The sequence below is a fragment of the Fusarium musae genome, chromosome 2, assembly GCF_019915245.1.
Source record: "Fusarium musae strain F31 chromosome 2, whole genome shotgun sequence".
NCBI lineage: Eukaryota > Fungi > Ascomycota > Sordariomycetes > Hypocreales > Nectriaceae > Fusarium > Fusarium musae.
In genome coordinates this window covers 3,639,890-3,660,835 of record NC_058388.1, presented here as the reverse complement: position 1 = coordinate 3,660,835, position 20,946 = coordinate 3,639,890, and the positions used below count along the sequence as shown (strand labels likewise).

General features: G+C 49.5%; 8 protein-coding genes across 8 annotated transcripts; 4 read left to right on the top strand and 4 right to left on the bottom strand.

The window, feature by feature from the left end:
• Positions 1-1,901: 1,901 nt before the first annotated feature.
• On the top strand, positions 1,902-3,491 carry J7337_003021 (uncharacterized protein; the record flags this gene model as incomplete). The annotated part of the gene is made up of 3 exons (XM_044820745.1): positions 1,902-2,672; positions 2,720-2,947; positions 3,000-3,491. The coding sequence occupies 3 exons, from the start codon at positions 1,902-1,904 to the stop codon at positions 3,489-3,491; spliced, it is 1,491 nt and encodes a 496-aa protein (XP_044685045.1).
• A 2,678-nt stretch (positions 3,492-6,169) lies between these two features.
• URM1 (Ubiquitin- modifier 1) lies at positions 6,170-6,931 on the bottom strand (the record flags this gene model as incomplete). The annotated part of the gene is made up of 3 exons (XM_044820744.1): positions 6,170-6,287; positions 6,449-6,613; positions 6,882-6,931. The coding sequence occupies 3 exons, from the start codon at positions 6,929-6,931 to the stop codon at positions 6,170-6,172; spliced, it is 333 nt and encodes a 110-aa protein (XP_044685044.1).
• A 542-nt stretch (positions 6,932-7,473) lies between these two features.
• Positions 7,474-10,110, top strand: J7337_003019 (uncharacterized protein; the record flags this gene model as incomplete). Its single annotated transcript, XM_044820743.1, has 3 exons — positions 7,474-7,605; positions 7,707-9,898; positions 9,954-10,110. The coding sequence occupies 3 exons, from the start codon at positions 7,474-7,476 to the stop codon at positions 10,108-10,110; spliced, it is 2,481 nt and encodes an 826-aa protein (XP_044685043.1).
• A 343-nt stretch (positions 10,111-10,453) lies between these two features.
• On the bottom strand, positions 10,454-10,863 carry J7337_003018 (uncharacterized protein; the record flags this gene model as incomplete). Its single annotated transcript, XM_044820742.1, has 2 exons — positions 10,454-10,692; positions 10,758-10,863. 2 exons carry the CDS (start codon positions 10,861-10,863, stop codon positions 10,454-10,456), a joined length of 345 nt encoding a protein of 114 aa, XP_044685042.1.
• Positions 10,864-11,381: 518 nt separating this feature from the next.
• J7337_003017 (uncharacterized protein) lies at positions 11,382-12,025 on the top strand (the record flags this gene model as incomplete). Its single annotated transcript, XM_044820741.1, has 2 exons — positions 11,382-11,564; positions 11,669-12,025. The coding sequence occupies 2 exons, from the start codon at positions 11,382-11,384 to the stop codon at positions 12,023-12,025; spliced, it is 540 nt and encodes a 179-aa protein (XP_044685041.1).
• A 429-nt stretch (positions 12,026-12,454) lies between these two features.
• Positions 12,455-14,086, bottom strand: J7337_003016 (actin; the record flags this gene model as incomplete). Its single annotated transcript, XM_044820740.1, has 6 exons — positions 12,455-12,685; positions 12,735-13,506; positions 13,572-13,602; positions 13,700-13,755; positions 13,942-13,972; positions 14,080-14,086. The coding sequence occupies 6 exons, from the start codon at positions 14,084-14,086 to the stop codon at positions 12,455-12,457; spliced, it is 1,128 nt and encodes a 375-aa protein (XP_044685040.1).
• A 2,644-nt stretch (positions 14,087-16,730) lies between these two features.
• FES1_1 (hsp70 nucleotide exchange factor fes1) lies at positions 16,731-17,372 on the top strand (the record flags this gene model as incomplete). The annotated part of the gene is made up of 1 exon (XM_044820739.1): positions 16,731-17,372. The coding sequence occupies one exon, from the start codon at positions 16,731-16,733 to the stop codon at positions 17,370-17,372; it is 642 nt and encodes a 213-aa protein (XP_044685039.1).
• Positions 17,373-17,636: 264 nt separating this feature from the next.
• On the bottom strand, positions 17,637-18,804 carry J7337_003014 (uncharacterized protein; the record flags this gene model as incomplete). The annotated part of the gene is made up of 3 exons (XM_044820738.1): positions 17,637-17,762; positions 17,813-18,506; positions 18,563-18,804. The coding sequence occupies 3 exons, from the start codon at positions 18,802-18,804 to the stop codon at positions 17,637-17,639; spliced, it is 1,062 nt and encodes a 353-aa protein (XP_044685038.1).
• Positions 18,805-20,946: the final 2,142 nt, after the last annotated feature.

Here is a 20,946-nt window from a genome sequence, read left to right as displayed (position 1 = left end):
ACCATAAACAGCTGCAGCAGCACTCGTTCCATGATGTCTCTTTCCACGCCCGGAACGACTCCGCATAGCACAAAATTACATACCTCACCTGACTGGAGTCTCTGGGATGTAGGGCAGAGCTCAACGGCCGAGAGATTACAAAACGGTCCCGAGTAAAACCTCAATTTACCGCTTCACGATGGGCAACAGGATTAATGGGCCCGCACTGCCAATTCAAGTCAGCAGGCCCTGTTGGCAGCGGAAGCCGCCGTCACATTGTGCTGCTGAAAGAAGAACACAGCTCGAAGACACGGAGCCGCCTTGCGGATCCTGTAATATGAACTTGAAGTGGATGTAACTCGAGACTCTTAGCAGTTTCCTGAACGTTGTATTCGAGAGGTTGACCAGATTTGACTGCATCATAGCTCAACTCGGGAGCGAATCATTGCAGCTGCTGAACGTCAGAGTCAACATCGCCAGAAATGTTAGACTGAAGAATCTCACAAGCTCAGTCACAGCTCTAAACAGATCCTAGAATCCATCAGCAACAGTAACTGACGTCTGCCGATGCTAGCAACCGGCTCCAGCAGCCGGTTATCGCGCTGAAGCTCAAACACTACACCGGCGGCGTCCGGCTGGGCGAGGCCTTGATGGAGAGGATGAAAAAAATTCGAGATTATGTCCCGGGGTTCAGGGATATCCCTTGAAGTAATTCAGTCATGGCTGTTGCTCAACACACGCCCAAGAACACCCCTCCACCCCTTGTCCAAACTCCAAGCCACTCCCCCAGGAGGACGTCCTTTTTAGCGCAAAAAGACCCTTGTCAAGATCCCGCATCCCAATGCCACACCCACGTCTTTAAACTTGACATCAAGTCTTCAAGATGAAGAAGACGACTGTATTATACAGGCTTCGAGTTGGCTGAGTTGAACATCAATCGTGGCTTCAGGCTTGGAGGACAACTTGAGCTCATCCTCAAGTAAAGACTCTAAAGGGAGAACATCAAACGCTCAGGATCAATCCCTATTCTACTTTCATCGACCTGGCGGCCGCCCGAATCGATGGAGCCAAGTGAGATCGATTTAGCATCGAGAAAAGAGAGAGATCAACTCAGCTCTCTCCCATGGAAATTCCCGGGGGTCTGTTTCCCCTTGCTGTTGCTCACTACTAATGTCTCAACTGTGGCTTTGAACCTGGCTGGTTCAGATATCAAAATGATAGAGACAACTGCTTGGGGTCCAGTCTAGATAGAGGGGCTAGACATGGATTAGTTTTATCCATCTCCCAAAAGCAAGCTCTTGTTCCTCACCCCTCCGTTTGATCATCTTTTCGACCCAGAAACCCCATCCTCACTCAGGCTTTGCGGCGCCCTGACTAGATCGACCACCCACCCCCAGCCCATGCCCATGCCTGGCATCCGCGCGCGTGGGGAAGGGTTTGAAGTTCTCGCTCTACGACGCAGGCCAGCTTATGACGAGACCCGGGCTACCTTCTGTTACAATCCCAGGGCCTGGTCACTTAGAGTGCTAGACTGGTAGACCCGCCTTGAAGAGGATCTCCGACCTTTACCGTTCTATTGGCTCCAACATATTTTGACCCTTGTCGCACATCAACTTATCTTCTGAAGCCAGAGGATATATACTTGGGTCTTTTCCACTGAATTTCTCTGCCATCTAGTCAAGTCTGTCTCTCAAAGAACTATACCCAGGACCTGAAATTTTTATACAATCGCTTCTTTCTACAACATATCTATCCTTCTATCATCGTTCAGGTCCCTCTTGTCGTCTTCATACACTCTGCTCCGGCCCTTCTTGATCATCTCAACCAACACCAAGTCTTTCTTGACTTGCTCCGTTTGAATCAGTCCAAACAACATAAACTATCAGTCTTGCTTCGAGAGCAGGACTGATCTGAACTGGCAAATGGCCCTTGCAGCTCAATCTTCAGACGCTCCCAACTGGGGGCGCTGGTCGCAACAACTTCCTGGTGACTACACCATGATGGAATCTCCACACATGATTCCCTTTGACTCTCGAGCCACCACTACTGGTCCTCTCCAACGACCTGTCATGGCACCTTATATTGTTCAGCCACCGTACAGTTCAGGTCCAGTGAACAGTCTCACGGCACCTCACTACCAGGTTCCCAACCCTTACCAATATGGAGGATATCAAGGCCCGCCTACGCCCCCCCACCACTCAACGCCTTTCAAAATAGAATACAATGATCGCCGACCTATGGGACATGATAACGACCACGGCCGAGTTCCCTCTTATTCACGGGAGATGAAGTGCACATATGCCGAACAAGCACCTTCCCCGGCACGGAGCGATTCGCAGGCCTCGACTGTCAGATCCTCGGGCACCAACCCGTCTATGTGCTCAAAGACCATCACCTCCAACGAAACTCTCAACCCTGGTGACCAGATCAACTTCGAAACAGAAGTTGATGAGCTGATGAAAGCCATCCAACGCAAGGCAGACCTGCAAGTCGATACAGTGCAGCAGCCACTCACTCCTGGAATGTCTCCTGTCTCCGAAGCAAGCTTTGAAAGTCAAGGAACACCAGGTCCTATGGACAACAAGACAGCTCGAAAGAGATATCGCTGTGATGGCCCCAACTGCCAGAAGAGTTTCACCCAAAAGACCCATCTCGACATTCATCGCAGGACACACACTGGCATCAAGCCATATGTGAGTGAGAACTTCCACGGCCCATGACTTTTAACTAACACCTTTAGAACTGTGACTTTCCTGGCTGCGACCTGACCTTCTCTCAACTTGGCAACCTCAAGACTCACAGACGTCGTCACACTGGCGAACGCCCCTTTGCTTGCGACAAGTGTGATCGCCACTTTGCTCAACGCGGCAACCTTCGTGCCCACCTACAGACTCATCAAGGCCTCAAGCCATTTGTTTGCATTCTCGACGATTGTAACAAGACATTCTCACAACTTGGAAACATGAAGGTATGTGTTGATGATCCCTGATGAAATACACGATGTTCTAACTAGTTATTAGACACACCAAAACAACTTCCACAAGAAGACACTCAAGAAGCTTACAATGAAGTTCGCCAAAATCATTGCCTCGGGTGAGGAAGTCACCGAAGCCGATCGCGAGCTTTTTGAATACTTTGCCACGCACTACAAGAACAGCAATAAGGGCATCAAGGGAAGAGGAAAAGCGCGCACGGTTGCTGAACGCAAGACCAAGGCATCCCAGTCTCCTCCTGCCAACACCATGACAGCTGTGCCCCAATATCCTCTTCCTCAAATTGCCTCAACACCAGTGACTCCTCACGGACTCCCTGTATCGGGCAGCCTCGCTTCCTACAGTGTGACTCGAGGCCAGCCTGCTCCTATCAACCACATGTCTCGCCAGACTCACAATGGTGGCTATGAGGTTTATGACATGCACGGTCATCACCACGTTCAGCCACCGAACAACAACGGCATGCTATATGAGACCGGTAGCACGCGCGAGATGGGCTACCATGAGCGCATGTACTGAGAAGTCCTCGTTCGCATCATGCCCGCACAACTTGGATTTGACTTGGCAGCGTCACGCATCTTATATATCACAAAATTTACAACAGTACTACCATACGGGAGGCATAACAGCGGTTTTGATTTTCGAGAAGAAAAAAAGCAGAACCTGCAGAAGCGGGTGTTTTAAAAGGAGTTGAAAAATCGGACTCTTCTAGAGGCCATAACGAAGCGGTTGATTTTCTTTGGGTGGTTGTCTGAACACAATGTTGCAGGGGATTCGCCCTTTTCTCTTTTTGCTATTTTGATACCATTGCATCAAGCCCTGCAGAAGCCTCTCCGGTTTCCTTCATTCAAGGACAGCTTGGCTTATCATTTTATTAGTTGGCGGTCTTTGTAATGATTTACGGCGGTCTTGGAAAAGGCGGTTTCACCTGCCAGAGAGGTCTTGTCTTTTTCTTGTTTGTTTCGCCTCACCAGTTCTTCGTTATTGCTTTGTGGTTTTTGATACGCGAGTGTACGCACTGGCTTCAATCGCTTTCTGGAGTTGTATGAATGGATATACCCTGGGTTATTAGACCATTTTACGAGGGTTGGTATACTGGTTTTCGAGTTATTATACTCACAATTAGATGGCAGCATCTGAAATAGTGAAATGGGAGCAAAAAAAGGTCGAAAGTAGCCACAGGGGGGCGAAATCGAGACATTGGCGTTAAGATAGTAGATAATTTGAATTGAACAAACATATCCTTAGAAGAACTTTCGACAACCTTTTACTGTGATCAAAGACATATCGACTGACAGGAAAAACCAACAAACAAACCAGTGCGAGACAACACCGCCGAGATGGGGAGGTCTGCTGGTATCTAGCATCGTAGGCTCAAATGATGACGACGTCTTTCTGGACCTTTCCAGCTCGGAACAGAATAACAGATCTGAACTGTTCTGTCCATAACCACCCACATGCCAGCCACGAAGGAGTAAGGAAAAGAGTGCATGGCAAAGACGATTGCTTTGGAAATCTGTCACCCAAGCATTGTAGGGGCACATGATAGCAGAATGCTTCAAAAGGACCCTTTAGTCTAAGTCACTGAATGCTGATACAGAGGGCGGGGGGATCTCAAGTAAAACCAAAACGCGGATGCCCCAAGCCAGGAACCTTGGGGGTTGTATCCGTAATGCTGCCCAAGTCACCGAGAGAAATTGACAAAGATGAGCCGAGCTGTAAGGCCTCGATGGAGGATGATGATCCTGGTGCCGAGATCGAGTTGTCAGTGGCTCAGCTGGAGATGAGTGATGAGAGTCCAGGTATGGTCTGGCTAATGTTGTCTCGCTTACAGTTGACGGTTGTCCATATGAAGAGAGGTACTGCTCATGGTGGGGGGAAACGTCCATCAGGAACAGGACATACATACCTAAGTGAGGCAACGAATGACTATGCATATTGAAAGCATGCAAGCGATATTGCAGGGGTCGACATGAAAGGTGAAGATGCCATGTGATTTCATGTGATGGTGATGTATATGCCGCTTGCTATTCGAACCAGGTACAAGTCATGACCTGAAATTTCTCGGTTTCTTCAGACCGACTGCCAAAATCCAAAGGACTTCGAATATCGCAAAGAGCGATAGCTGGCTCATCCACAGCTCACACTTACAGTAACGCTCGCTCTGCATAGTAAAGCGTACAAAATGCAGACTGATGTAGATTAGGGCTGCATACCTCTCTTTCTGGCTTTGATCGACAAGCCCCCCTCCTAAGATTCACCGCCCCGCCCCTACTCTCTTCTCTCACTCTCCCCTGGATGGGCAGCCTCTTCCGAAGAGCCCAGCAAACGCACCTGGAAATGGATCTACTCTCGCGCATACGCACATAAAGCCTCATTTCGTACCTCTGCATCTACCATGTGGCGGAGCACTTTGGGTGGGATCTCCTCTTCACCGCCGTAGATAACGTCGCAATGGCACGGCCCATCGTGTCATTGTCCGCCATTCCATTTTCCATCCAAGTTTCGAAGAAATGAGGCTTTCCTGATCTCGAGGGCTGTAGATGCAAGGCATGCAACTCAAAGTGGGTTTTCCTTTTTCGCCTCCACAAAGCCGTTGATGCTGCTTGTGCACACAATGCACGTTCCTTGTAGTGTGTATGTGCTTTTAGATGCAAGATGAGTTTCTGCTGGGACTAAGATCGATGCGCCTAGACCAGAGACTGGAGACGTTGGTTCTGAAGGCCGTTGCAGGGCTGGCTGGCTGAGACGGGGAGTGCAGGCGCAGATACACGCGCAAGCGACGAGTATGATCCATTCATTGTCCACATAAGACGGTTGTTTCATCGGAGCGGCAAGATACAAAGGCAAGACGAGGTGGGAGGCAACAAAAGCAAGACAGTGAGACCCAAAGGAGCAAGTAACTAACATTCGCGTATCAGTCCCGCTGTGTCGAAACCTGAAGTCAGCCCGAGACTGGCCTCTTGTGGACTTGGCTGCGCATGCACTCGATGCATACCATGTCCATGTCCTTGCCTATTTCTCAACAATTCGATATGCAAGGGAGTTGTGTATTCTGTACGCATACGTGGGAATGCGTAGATTTGTATGTATATGTGCATGCATGTAGAAATTCTTCAATAAAAGCCGTACTGGTACTCCACTGACCGACTTGCGGTGATGTTTTGAGGCCTGAAGCGGACGAAGAGTGCATCAATCTAACCTCCATGTAGCGTTGAGACAAATAAGATGTTGTCGCCGCTCTGGATCTCATAGGCCTCCTCACCTTCGAGCTCCCAGTCTGCATCATTGATCAGAACCAGGATACCCGGTCGACTGATTGCCACCCCTATTAGCAACAAAGACACGCAAATGAAGTAGGAGATGAATTGGAGTGTTGTTCAAGCCAACACGGCCGTGGCCATGGTCAAGGGGAGTGTGTATAGCGATACGAAGACATAACCGGAGGTAGAGAGAAATCAGTGGCCAATACGTACAGGTGGTTGTCTAGAACAAAAAGATCTTTGCGAGAATCTTCCATGACATTCTGACATAGATGATCGATCAGATACGCAATGTCAACAGGTTTCCCGTCCTGGTCTGCCGCGGGAATGGTCAGAGCATGCTGCCTCTTGTTGGAGAAGAGCATCTCCAGGCCGCCACTGCAGTGCCACAATATTAGCTCAGTAAACAGGATGACCAAGAAAAAGCAAAGAGATCGAAGAGAGTGCAAAGAAGAGACTCGCTGGAAGCGAGGATCCAGGCACAAGCGTGGTTCATTCAGGTGGACACTCCCGCCAGGAGAAAATTTGATAGCGCAGAAGGGGGTGGACTCGAGTCTGAGTCTGAGTCTGATTCTAGGTCCAAACCGCGCAAGCGGGAGCTGATAGATCATATAATAGATGCAAGAATCTTAGAGAAGCGACTTACGAGAACTCAACGTCGATGTTGAGCTTGGGGGCCGATGACGATTCAGCCATTGTGACAGAGATGTGCAAGTTGAAGTCAAGTGACGATCTGGGAGCGTGGTACTGATGCTACTGCGGTCAACTGATCGTGGCTTTGCTTTTGCAGTAGTGGATAAAAGGTGATCCCGAGGCAGTGGTTGGCAGTAGTGAAACTATGTCTAAGGTATCAAAGAGATGTGGTGTAAGAGGCTGATTATTACCCTCTGACCATGGAAACGCCAGGTTTTTTGTTTGGCAGCGCGAGGAAGATGACTGAATAAACAAAGAGGTTTGTATAGCGACTGAGAATGTTTTCACTGGTGTCTCTGTAACAATAAACCCGTGACCTTTGGCAGAAGCAGCTGACATTAATTGCTTTTCTTAGTAGTGTTGGTGTTTGAAGCCACTTGCAAGCGTAAATCGGATGACATAAGCAAGCCGACTCAAAAAATCTCAGCAGGACGTCTCTAGAGCCAATCAGAAGTCAAGAAGCACACACTTTTCAGACTCATCTTTACAACTGCTAAAAATAACGACTTCACGACAGAGACGGACAAAGGCAAGATAGGGACAAAATGGGTTCAGGACCCGTCTCCATCGAATACCTCTCCTCGGGGGCCAACCGACAGACCGCTGTTGCGGACTGGAGTCAATGTGGGATTTTGGCTTTTGGTGCCGATATTAACATTGCGTTATGGCGACCTTTGGTTAGTATTTGAGTCACTTTACTGCTTTAATGTCAATACACCCTGCTTTGCGCTTCTTTCTGTCGAATTATCCAGGTGTTTTGATACTAACATATGTGAAGTCGGAATCTCCCAAGGGAGTCACAAAGCTACTCAATGGGCATAAGAGCACTGTCAAGGCCTTAACGTTTCTCCCCGAAGGAGACCAGGACGAAAACTCATTTCTCGTTTCTGGCTCAGACGACAAGACCGTGATCATCTGGAAGGCACCTCGCAACAGTGATGAATTCAAGCCCATCCACACCTCAACGGAGCACACTGCTGCTATCAACTGTATAGCTGCCTTGAGGATCAAGGGAGCACAGAAATGGGTTATCGCAACCGGAAGCGCAGACGCCTCCATAAAGATATGGAACTTCGAGAATGATCAGCTGACTCTACTCCAAAGCGTCAAGACGACACCCAAATACTTCCCCATGTGCCTATCACTCAGCTACGCTGGAGATGAAGACGATGTTTTGGTGCTAGCATCCGCTGGCACAAGAGATATAGTGCAGATTTTCACAGCTGAGACTAAGTCAGAAAATGCTCAGTTCAATGTGCAAGCCACTTTGACAGGGCATGAGGGTTGGATACGGAGCTTGAGCTTCGCCAAAGAGACATGTGCCCCAGACAGTGATCTGTTACTCGCTTCAGCGAGCCAGGATAAATACGTCCGTATCTGGAGATTCCATCAGGGGAGAGAGCTGCCCGCTGCTGCTGCCAGTGGTTCAGACCCTTCCAGCGACGCATACCTTCCCGGAAAGTCACCCTCCAACAAAGCACATCGTCTGAAGTCCGCCGGTAAGGACTTCTCTGTTACTTTCGAAGCACTTCTTTTGGGCCACGAGGACTGGATATACAGTGCACGCTGGCAACGGCAGGACGACGACAAGCTACAGTTGCTCTCGACATCAGCCGATAACTCGCTCGCCATCTGGGAAGCTGACTCTAGCTCTGGAATCTGGGTCAGCATGGCGAGACTTGGTGAGATTAGCAGGGAGAAAGGTGCAACAACAGCAACTGGAAGCACTGGCGGGTTTTGGACTGGCTTGTGGTCTCCTGATGGTAAATCAGTAGCCTGCCTCGGCCGTACTGGCAGCTGGAGACGATGGGAATATGTCCCTGAGGAAGACTTTTGGAAGCCATTTGTTGCTATCTCGGGGCATACCAGAGCTGTTACAGGTATAACGTGGGCCAAGAATGGTGAGTATCTCTTGTCAACAAGCTCTGACCAAACCACACGACTGCATACACGCTGGGACAGACCAGGAAATGAGACATGGCATGAAATGTCCCGGCCTCAGATTCACGGCTATGATCTCAACTGTATTGACTCTGTGGGAGCTTCTCAGTTCGTCTCAGGGGCCGATGAGAAGCTCATGCGTGTCTTTAGCGAACCCAAAGCTGTTGCCTCGATGCTCAACCGTCTTGCAGGCATCGGCGGTGGTATGGACGTTCAGAACATGCCCGATGCCGCCAACATGCCCGTCCTGGGACTATCTAACAAGGCAATTGATGCCGTGGAAGACGACCAAGAAATTCAACCCATTGATGACCGGGATCGTGAGGCCATGGATCCAGCCTCGATAGTCAAAAAGTCGCATTTGGAGATCGATCACCCTCCTTTCGAGGAGACACTCTCAAGACATACCTTGTGGCCGGAAACCGAGAAGCTGTATGGACATGGTTACGAGATTTCTTGTCTCGCAGCTAGCCACGATGGTACTCTCGTCGCCAGTGCATGCAAAGCCAGCTCGACTAACCACGCCGTAATTCGTTTATTCGAAACAAACCGTTGGACGGAGCTTAGGCCGCCTCTGACGGCACACTCTCTGACAGCCACCCGCCTTCGATTTTCTTCTGACGACCAGTTCCTCCTGAGTGTAGGGCGCGATCGCCAATGGGCTGTCTTTGAGCGCGCGCCTGAGGATGAGGCTGCGTACAAGCTCCTGCAGATCAACCCCAAGGGTCACACACGTATGGTACTTGACGCAGCGTGGGCGCCTGCGTCGTCTACGGCGCCAGTATTCGCAACTGCTGGCCGTGACAAGCAAGTTCGCATCTGGGCCGCCAAGCCTAACGAAGATGGAAAGATTCAGTTCTCTCAGACAGCCTCCATCCCGACTGCATCCCCTGTAACATCTGTCGATTTTGTCCCTCAGGTTATTGATGGTAGATTTGTCTTGGCAGTTGGCACAGAACTTGGCCGACTCAGCCTTTGCTTGATCAAGGAGGATGGTACTGATGTTACTGAGAAGCCCGCATATGAGGAGTAAGTGCTCATAAATCAGCGATGCAAAAGAACCAACTGCTAACGTTGCATCTAGTTACTGTTTACCCAAGGCTGTTCACCAGCTTGCATGGCGTCCTGTCGTACGAGAGGGGGCCGAGAGGCCATTTGAGTTGGCAGTTGCAGGAGAGGATAGTTCACTTAGAGTGTATGCCTTCAGCCAGGCGTATCTTCAGGTGACCCCAGACCAATAGAGCCAAAAGTTATGATCACGACGTGACCAGAAATTTCCTTCGCCTCGAGACCAGCAGCTTGCTTATCTGTGCACAAACTGAACAGTGGGATTAACATAAGATAGGGATTCCTGAGTAAGAGTGTATTATCATTACAGCCATCTATTGGCCAAAGTTTTGTAAATCCATATCCATTATATCGTATACCAGATGAAACTCGAGCCATCTCTCACGGACCTTTGTTTGAAGGCCGGCTCTTACGACTCATTAATGCAGAGCCTCTTCGTTACGAGGCCATTTCTGTGCCAATGTCCAGCATGTACGCATTTCCAGAATTTTCGCATGAGCGATCCAGTGCTGGATTTTATAGTTCTCTCACAACCGTCTCGACAGTCTCCTTGGTAACATCTACGACGCTTGCAGTTGTCCCGGATAGCGCGCTCGCAGACATTTCTTTAACAGCTTCCTGCACCACTTCGGCAACGTCAATGTGGTCTCCGTTGATATAGTACCAGGCGCGACCGACGAGGAAAGAGATGTGATGCGGGAGGTAAAGACAGGCAGCGATGAAAGTCAAGCTGAAGAGCAGAAAAACAATGGAGCCTAGGGTGGTGAATTAGTCTTCTAAAGACGACAACATAAAATTTATGGGATTGCGGATAACTTACTGAAAAAGAACTTCTCCCAGGGCGTGAACATGTACACACTGAAAGTGACCTCCAGCTGGTATTGCTTGAGGCTCAACCACTTGCGAAACGATCCAAGAACGGCCATTGTGTCGAAATAAAGGGTCAAAATATGTGGTTGAGGCGCAGATATCGGTAGCCGTCGTCGTAGAATTGCCGTGTGCTGAAATGAATGACTTGAAGTGGTAGGTTCAGGGGAAAAGGTTGAGGCAATGGATAATTGAGGATCAGGATAAGGATAAGGATCAGGGAAAGGCCGGCCCTCCTTTATCTGGGCTCCTTGTGCCTTTATCGTACCGACGCTCCCGAAAATTGGGTACCGGAGGCACCACAGGGAAGTGCTAAGGCTTCAATGTATTGAAACTTACGGAGTACAGGGGGTGCGGGTCTCTAATTTACTGGATCACCATCTGCTGACACGCGACTGGCTCGTGGCTCGTGGCTCGTGGCTGTAACTGTGGCGTCTTCGTGGAACAGGAAGCCCAAATCAGCCTTGTCCACAGTGCTTAATCTTCATCTTATAACCTGAATTACGACTCTAATTCACGGCCTTGGCACAGAGCATCTGATATTTCTTGTTGAATGTCTGCATTCAATGTCATCGTGATGACGCCGTTCAAACTCCTCCGAAGAATCCGCAGCAGCATTCCCGCACCGCTTCCAATACGGACCTTTCACAATACATCTACCTCCCTGGTGAAAGCTCTCCCTCCTCGACCGAAGCCCCCACCTGAGTCTGAGATCGAAGAGTCCTATGTAAAAGGCAGCGGTCCTGGTGGACAAAAGATTGTACGCATGTCCCTTTTCTAGCACCCCGGCTATTGCTCAGTACTCGGAAGTTCTTTCAACTTACGTAGTTGTTACACTAGAATAAAACCAATTCCGCAGTTCAGCTGAAGCACATACCCACTGGCATCGTCGTCAAGTCTCAGGCAACCCGTTCAAGAGACCAGAACCGGAAGCACGCCCGTGAATTACTCGCACAACGTGTTGATGAGCTTCGTAATGGAGATCAGAGTCGATCGGCTATTGTCGGCAAGGTAAAGCAAAAGAAAGCTGCAAGCGCTTCGAAAAAGAGTCGTAGGAAGTACAAGAAACTTGAGGAAGAGAAGAAGACCGCCACAGTTGCTGAAGTTGGGGCGCAGTCAGACACAGCTCCTGCTTCAGCAGAGGGAAGTGACCCAACCATGGACGACGCAAACGATTGCCAGACTTCTCAACCCCTAGACGCCACAAGTAATACGCCATGATCAATAACCTATGGAAGCAATGGTGAGGAATCAATTACGATATCATGTATGTGGATATACTTAATGTACGCAAGGGACCAGACATCATGTCATCACCTCGTTTCATTTCAAAAAATTCTAAGCGGAAAGTAAAAAAGTATTTGTATGTCAACCTCGGCTTCTACCCCTAGGCACGCATTACACGCGCAACTACAGCAAAGGGGCTATCACATCTCTTCGTAAGCGCAACGCCCACCCTTCTGACCATGTCAAAAACTTTTCGTAAATATGAGAGTCGACTTTGACGTTTGCCAACCACCCAAAGCTTAACGTCTGTCGCCACCTCCATGATCTTGTCGTCGTTGCGCGAGTGGGAGGATTTGGTTTGTCGGTCAGGTAGCTTAGTAAGTTAGCGAGAAGCCTCCCTGGTCACCGGGAGCTTGACATACCTTAGAAGCACTTGCGGTGAACGATTGAGGGACCGCTCTCGTCGTACTCCTGCTTGGAGATCCACATTTGCTGGAAGGTGGACAGGGAAGCAAGAATGGAACCACCGATCCAGACGGAGTACTTTCGCTCGGGAGGAGCAATGATCTTGACCTTCATGGAAGAAGGAGCAAGGGCAGTGATCTCCTTCTGCATACGGTCGGAGAGACCAGGGTACATGGTGGTACCACCAGACTGAATGAAGGTTAGAAAAATTCGGATAGCTCATTCTCACGAAACTTACCATGACAATGTTGCCGTAGAGATCCTTTCGGACATCGACATCACACTTCATGATGGAGTTGAAGGTGGTGACATGGATACCACCGCTCTCAAGACCAAGGACAGAGGGCTGGAAGAGAGCCTCAGGAGCACGGAATCGCTCGTTACCAATAGTAATGACCTGACCATCGGGAAGCTCGTAGGACTTCTCCAGACTGGAGCTCTGGGCGGCAGTCTGGATCTCCTGCTCGAAGTCGAGGGCGACGTAGCAAAGCTTCTCCTTGATGTCACGGACGATTTCTCGCTCGGCGGTGGTGGAGAAAGTGTAACCGCGCTCAGCAAGAATCTTCATGAGGTAGTCGGTAAGATCACGACCAGCCATGTCGACACGGGCAATGGCGTGGGGAAGGGCGAAACCCTCGTAAATGGGGACAACGTGAGTGACACCATCACCAGAGTCCAGAACGATACCAGTGGTACGACCGGAGGCGTACAGAGACAGAACGGCCTGGATAGAGACGTAGAAAGCTGGGGCGTTAAATGTCTCGAAGACAATCTGGGTCATCTTCTCACGGTTGGACTTGGGGTTGATGGGAGCCTCGGTGAGCAGGACGGGGTGCTCCTCGGGGGCGACACGCAGCTCGTTGTAGAAGGTGTGGTGCCAAATCTTCTCCATGTCGTCCCAGTTGGTGACAACACCGTGCTCAATGGGGTATCGCAGGGTGAGGATACCACGCTTGGACTGAGCCTCATCACCAACATACGAGTCCTTCTGACCCATACCAATCATGATACTGAGAACTTGTCAGTGGCCAGCCACCAAGGGGGCGGCAGAATTGCCGCTGTAGCTACAACTTACCCATGATGACGGGGGCGACCGACAATAGAGGCTAGTTATCATGTCAGAATTGAGTTTTTGATCAACTTGCGCCCAGGACATGCGATATCAATTCTTTGGGCGCAGAGGCTGGAAAGTGGGGTACTCACGGAAAACAGCTCGGGGAGCATCATCACCGGCGAAACCGGCCTTGCACATACCCGAACTAATATCGAGTTAGCTATCATGAACATGCTGAGATCGCTCTGCACCAATTCAAAGGCCAAACACCCCCAAGCATCAATGTCAAGCCGGTGTCGGGCATCGGACGATGCGGTGGCAGATCTGGTCCAGGAGCAGAGAGGCGGGGAGAGATAGTCCAGAGGTCGGTGAGACAGGCGGGGGAGCTTACCCATTGTCGATGACGAGAGCAGCAACTTCTTCTATAGAGCGAAATGCAAGTCAGCATGAGTCTGGAGATGATCTTCGCGATGCTCAAAACGGATTGTTTGGATCCGACAATGCAGCGACGCGGTATGATGCGACGTACCCTCCATGGCTGTGGATTACGGTGTGTGTATGAGAAAGCTGTCCAGAAACGGGATTAGCGGCCAAGAATCAAAGAAGAAAAGACGAAGAGCTATTAAAGAAGAGAGACGGAAGATGTAGTAATCAGTAGGTGGAAGAGCAAGCTTACAGGAAAAGAGACGTTGAATGGAGAAGGAGACGGAGGTCGGGGGTCAGAAGAGTTGAAGAGAAGTAGTTAGGAATGGAATGGGAGAGGGAAAGAGACGGAGGCGGGAGAATGGGGGAGGGGGAAAGGAGACAAGTATCGCCGGGCGACGCTGTCACAAGAAAGTTGTGGGCGGGCCCCGAATTGCTGAGGTGGACACTTTGGGGACCAGGGGGGGCAACCTGAAGAGACCGCCTACCAGAACTGGGTAGGGAAACTGAGCAGACGAGGCACAGTCTAGAGCAGGAGCGAGAGCTGCACACTTGCTGTTGACTGCTAGGGGGGAAATAGAGGCGGGGCAACCAGAAAACAGGTCTTTCCAAGCTGCTCGCCGCTTTAATGATTGGCTCGTGGTGGTCGTAGTGCAGAGAAGGATGCCCTGAGAGCAACTTTGTCCCAGTGGTTGCAGAGCAGCGGTCGCAGTGGAATGGTTATAGCGGTGGCTGAGGTGGAGAGCTTACCTGGACTCCAAAAGTAATCCAATAGTTGTTCGTGATCGCCAATTCCTTCAATTGATATCGAGGCAAGTATCGTGATTCAAGGTCAGAATATCTAGGGATTCCTTCGGATCAGGTAGTGATTTTCTGTTAAACTTCTAACTTAGACATTTGCAAGTAGGTCCCGACACAGTAAAACGGGCCGCTTCACCGTCCTGACTTTATCCTTTCTGCACAAGGTGACGTCGTAAGCAGAACTTCATCCACCGCCACGCGAGCTGGCGAAGACGTCAGCTAGGGAACTTTCTAATGCAGCAGCCTCTGAGGCTTCCTTTTATTTCTCTTGGCAAAGTATGTGGGCGTTTCAGCTGAGGACTCGTTCTTCAGAGTGGCACTCTACCAAACATCAATGACTTTGTAAACAACATACCAGTTCTAGGCATCTTTGGATCACCGAGAAACTCTACTGTGGGCAAATAGCTCCTGTTCAGGTCAGCCCCAGCCACAAGATGATGTCCAATCTTCATTCCTGGCTGAGGCCAATCCGTAAGCGGTATGTCTATTTACTTACTACACTGCAGGGTCTCATCATTCAGTACGACCAACAACCATTACAAGACTTCCAAGCACTTGGGCTCAGTGACTGAAAAGGGGTTGTTATCTCCATGCCAAATCTCCAGATGCTCCGCAGATTGGAACCGGTACCCAGCTTCCAGCTCCCGAGTTCCACTCCATAATTAGCACAAGTGGCTAATCGAGCAGGTACATACTCGTTCAGGGCAGAGTTACGCGGAGAGAGCTTTTGTATCGGAGAAGTTTCTTGCTGACCAACCATACCAAATACGCGTTAGGGCCTGTTTCGTTTACTGAAGAGACAGCACTCGCCCGTTCATTCCGACTGGTCTGAACTGGGTAAGTAGGGACTTGGAGTTGGGAGCGAGAACCGCCTCGATATTACGCAGCTGTATCAACTGCTTCACTATAGAGACTTCTTCGACAAGCCAAGATGTGGTACTGAGCGTGTACTACGTCTTGAGAGACGAGTTTGTGTTCTATAGATTATATCTTGTTCGCCGTCGTGAGTGTGGTTCGTTCATATTGACAGCCTAACTTCAACACCGCTCTATGAGCACCCCTGAACCACGAGGCTGTCAAATATTGGCTTCACAGTCAATACATAGATCTCCTAAACTCTGAATAGGACCCCTGTATCTGGCCCCTGCCCAGCCGAGCCGGGGAAACCCACCAGCGGAAGCAGTCGGCCAGTGACCAGGCTGTGAGAATGAATACCTTCGCTTACTTACCTACGAACAGCGGGATCTCCGGCGCCTCTCGAAGATGCGAAATGCGTCCACTGACTAGGCTCCATTAGCTCGAACATGGGACTTTAGACTTCAGTGTTATGGTAGCCTTGCGGCCAGGCTTCTGCAAGTGTCATGCAACGCAATACACGCGCGTCGCCTCAATCAGCCACAACGCCTTCTGGTAAATCATGCTGTTTGGTGTGGTATCGTACAAAATCCTTTCTTAGGCTTTTTCGCTCTCGCTTGAAGCTCGTTCTCCCGTCTCGGCCACAAAAGCAGCGATGAGGGGCAACTTTGCAAGGTGGGGCAGCTTTGCTGAGCTGGAGGGGAGCTATGATGAAATATTTCTCTGCCACGTAGAACTGCTGTCAGTTGAATTGCGGTGTCTATCCCCAGCAGAAGCGTAGTAGTACTATTCTCTTTGACTCAAAAACATGTACAAGTCATCATAAGGCACTTATTGGGCTGCAATGTATCCTTATCGAACTACGAGAAAACAATTGGTCGGTTGACGGAGAATCAGTATTCTGCATGCATCTCTTGAGCTAGACCTCTTTGGGACTAAAGTCTTCTTGAAGATTCCAGAATTGGGCAAATTCTAATCGATATGCTTGGTCAAGTTGAAAATTGAAAGCCAATATCAAAGGATTAATGTTTTTTGTTCTTACTCCTTCAACATACTCAGCTCAAACAACATATCAAGAAAGGCACTCAAAAACAAGTAAACATGGATGACAAGCGACTCAACGAACTCCTCAAATGGAGTATCGAGCAATCAGATGCCACCAGAAATGACCCTGATGCCCCAGCTCCCACCACACAGCTCACACCAGAACTCATGGCATCGCTCATGGGCGGTCCCTCTGACGCCGACCTTATGAAAGCCTCTATGGACATTATCACATCGGACGATGCTGAGCAGGTCTCTCTTGACGATAAACTCATCGCCTTTGACAACTTTGAGCAGCTTATTGAGGGTCTCGATAATGCAAACAATATCGCAAATCTCAGCCTGTGGACCCCACTACTCGACCAGCTCAAGCATGACGAGCGAGAGATGCGCAAAATGGCAGCCTGGTGTGTGGGAACCGCTGTACAGAATAACGAGCGCACCCAGGAGCGTCTGCTCGCTATGGGAGGGCTTCCACTCCTTGTAAACCTAGCAACCCAGGAGGATGAGCATAACGACGTTCGTCGCAAGGCTGTATATGCGCTGAGCTCAGCGGTGCGCAACTATCAACCAGCGATGGACCTCTTTGCCGATGAATTGGCCAAGAGGGGCCACAAGACTGACAAGGTCGATGCCACAAGCATGGAGGCTGTCGACGAGGTGGTCAACGGATTACGCGAGAAGATCGGCAAGGCCTGAGAAACTTTTGTGGGATCAAACATCAACTCATAACGAACGGCTGCATTGGGACGGAGTTGGGGCGTTGGACTGAAGTAAAGGGTGTGTGGTCAAGAGAGATGGACAACCCGGAGGGTACTAAAATAGAATGGTATAGGCAATACGCCCTGGATTTTATATATTCTTTATGATACATTCGTCTTGGTACATAATCTATGCTACATATCAGCTACCTAGAGTTCACATTTGTTTCCAACGCCTTGCAACGGCACCTTCTATCGTAATTTAGTGCCTAGCTTTGCCATAGAAGGGGAGGCCGAGTGCCTCCAAAAGAAGACGGCCTTGCCTATCTGATGTACCAGTCGTCTTGATGAATATATCGCATCCAGGCATCAGTCGTGCAGGGTACATCTACTCATAATTAGCTCGCCATGTCTTGATTAGTGCATAAGCAGACTCACGTCGTAGTTGAACTCGATTTCAGGAAAGTATGCCATCCAGTCAGGCTTCATACCGAACGCCAGGTTGCCTGCACTATCGCCAGTAGTAGCATCAATACCAGGCCAGTCCTTGATCTTAGGCAGGACCAGAGTAATGAGCTTATCAAGGAAGTCGTAAGCTTGAGCACCTTTAAGCGTCACTTTGCAGCCAGTCTTGTCACCCTTTCTGACACCCCACTGAACGACACCATGCTTGACTCGTGTGACCTCAGGGAAGGCACCAGAGATGGCTTGGATAACAGCACGGCACACGTGCAGGTACTCCTTGTTCTGGGCGCCCATGGGAGCGAATGAGTTGATAGTGATAGCCTCGATATCAGGTACGTTGTGCCATTCAATTGGGCGCTCGACTAAGCCTAGCCTTGAAGAGCCGCCACCTCGAGGTCCTCGGCGAGGTCGGTTCTTGTGGTAAGGCGAAGACTCGTCCCATTCTCTCAAGTTACCCTTGTTGGAAACAGGAACTTCTGAACCTGGTGGGGTATGCTGATATGTCATAGCGATCAGATCTGGCGCAATCGTGCTTTCGTATGTGTGCTTTAATCGAGGAAAGCTGAAAGGACCGGGAACGAAGTCTCGAGCTGTCGGATCGGAGGACTTGGGCACCTGAACGGGGTGTAGAGGACCACGGTAGTACTTGGGAGGATGGTATTGGTATCTATCACAAGTCAATCAGCTCGAACTTAGTCGAAAGGGAGTAATTGGGCTACGGACCTATTGCCGGGAAGCTTTTTCCCCGCCTCTGCAGCTTTTTCTCTAGAATTGAAGGCCTGGATAGCCGCTTCGTCAGGAGAACCTGTCGCAAAAGACGAAGCATTGTCGAGATCTGCGAGAGCGGAGGACTTCTTTGTCTCGGTCGAGGCAAAGCGCTGCACACAAACTAAACCTGTCCTCAGAGGCACATGCCTCCGCCCCAATGAGCTCGCCATGCGAGCTCCTTCTCGTACCGTGGTCATCATGGGCTCGTGGGTTGAAATTCCTCGTCGTCGAAAAGATGTGTGGTTGTCGCGTGGATTTGGAAATTTCCATCTAAGCGGCTAGCGCCCGACTGCGCCACGTGCGGCATCTATCTGAAACTGTGGCTGTGCTCTTACATCGTACCTACCTATCGTTTGAAGAATACCTGGGCAGCTGGGTAAGGTAAGTAAATTCATGCTTAAGACTTGTGATAACTCTCATTGCTGGACCGAAGCTTGTTCCTTTTGATTCTCCTTGTCTTGTTACCGAAAGCGTCATATCACTACTTGAGTAAAGATCTGTGGCCAGAGTTGCAATGTTATGGATTTCATTGTCAACATCTTCTCTATCAATTCCCATTTTCCCACACAAGTGTGTTTTGAAGAAAAAGAATAAAAATACATTTCCATCTAGAGTATCTTACTCTGGACACTATGCAAATTTGACAATTCAGCCTTCTATCTTTGAGCTAGCTTTCATTGTCTGATGACTTATTAGTAGAAGCATCTCACCACTTCCGAAGCACTCCGATCGCCCCTCCATTACTCAGATCTAAAAAAACAGGCTGCGTCCCAGTAGTTCAAGAGAGCATAAGTACGAAGCAACCAATAGTCTTGTTCTTGAGAAAATGGACGATATCGCTTTGCCCGAGTCTTTTTCCTTTTCCTACCAACGTCAATCGGTCTCGGACTATGCAACAGTCCGACACACTTCAATGTTTCATACAAGACCAATATGCCTCAAAATATGGAGCGGACCCGAAAGGCTGGACGCGGGATGTCCGTGGGCCCGTCGACCCAGTCTATCTCCATCCTTCTTGACAGCAAGACCGATCTGGCGACCGAGTTCAGATACAGATAGGTGGCTAGGGTGGCCAGTGGCTTTCCCAACGGACCAGGTTTTCAACGGGCGGCCCGAAGACATCAACAACCATACGTTGTCGGACAAACATGGGGTAGTTGACATCAGACACAGCGGTCGATCTAACTACTGTAGTAAATGTCCAGAGGAGCGGTCTAATAATCTTTGAAGGCCTACACGTCATGATCAGAAGATTCACAGGCAATGCCTAGATCAGGCTCCCCAGGCCACTAGGAACTCGTCTTGCTGCGGCTATTAATATGCAACACCAGACTGAAGAGTCTTCGGTTTTAGAAGTACTTACGGTTGTTTGGCACAAACCTAGGTAATTGCGTACGTATTCAGGTGCGAATTACAGATCCCATTTCGATCGATCGAATGCGTCTACCTATTTACTAGCTATGCCTGACATACTCACACGCCTGCATAGTCCGCTTTTTCTCGTGTCACCGGTTCTGTTGTGCCTATAGCCCTGATGTGAGCAGCCTAAAGTCTAAGAGCCAGGCGGATTACAGAAGAGCCCTGATGGTGTGACGAAGCGCAGTAAGATGACGATCATCGTGATGAGAGCAGTGCAAAGCCACTAAATAATACAGAGTACCTCCTTTTCAGAGCTATTACAAAATGTGTTTTGGTGGAATTGTTGTGTTACAAGAGTTCTGGCAGAGTTTAGTTGAGGTACTGTAGAATCGAGTGGGTGAGGTGATTTGAGAATAAGATTACAGAACCTACTACACACGTACAATGATGCCGTGGCCGAGATAGGGTCCATCAGGAGAAGGGGAGCTGATGCACAGACGAGTCTTCCATCACACATGATAACACGTGTGTATGTTAGAGCTGAGTTCACCAGGCTTCAGTAATTGACAAATCACTTGACTTTTTCATAACCTATTTGCCCAACTTCCTCGTTGGTTTAGCTCGCCCTGCAAGGCCGCCGTGTTTGTCCTTGTTGTTGCGCGGAAATTGGCTAGGATCGGCTCCATGGATTACCGGCCTGGAATGGAATAAAAGAAAGGATATCAGCGCCGTTGAACCGGTCACACTATGTAGGTAGGTAGCCAATGAAGTGTAATGTTGACGTGTACCTGTAGGTAAGGTAGTTTGTTCGAGGCAGTTGAATAATACATAGCTGCAAACTCCTTTGCCCACTTTTTTGTTCCATAGTGGAAGGAAGACAAAGAAAAAGTAAACCTCGTTAATACTGAGTACCTTACCGACGGGAGTGACAGGATTGACAGGGCACAGGGGTCCTGCAACTGTTGCTACCTTAAACCTTA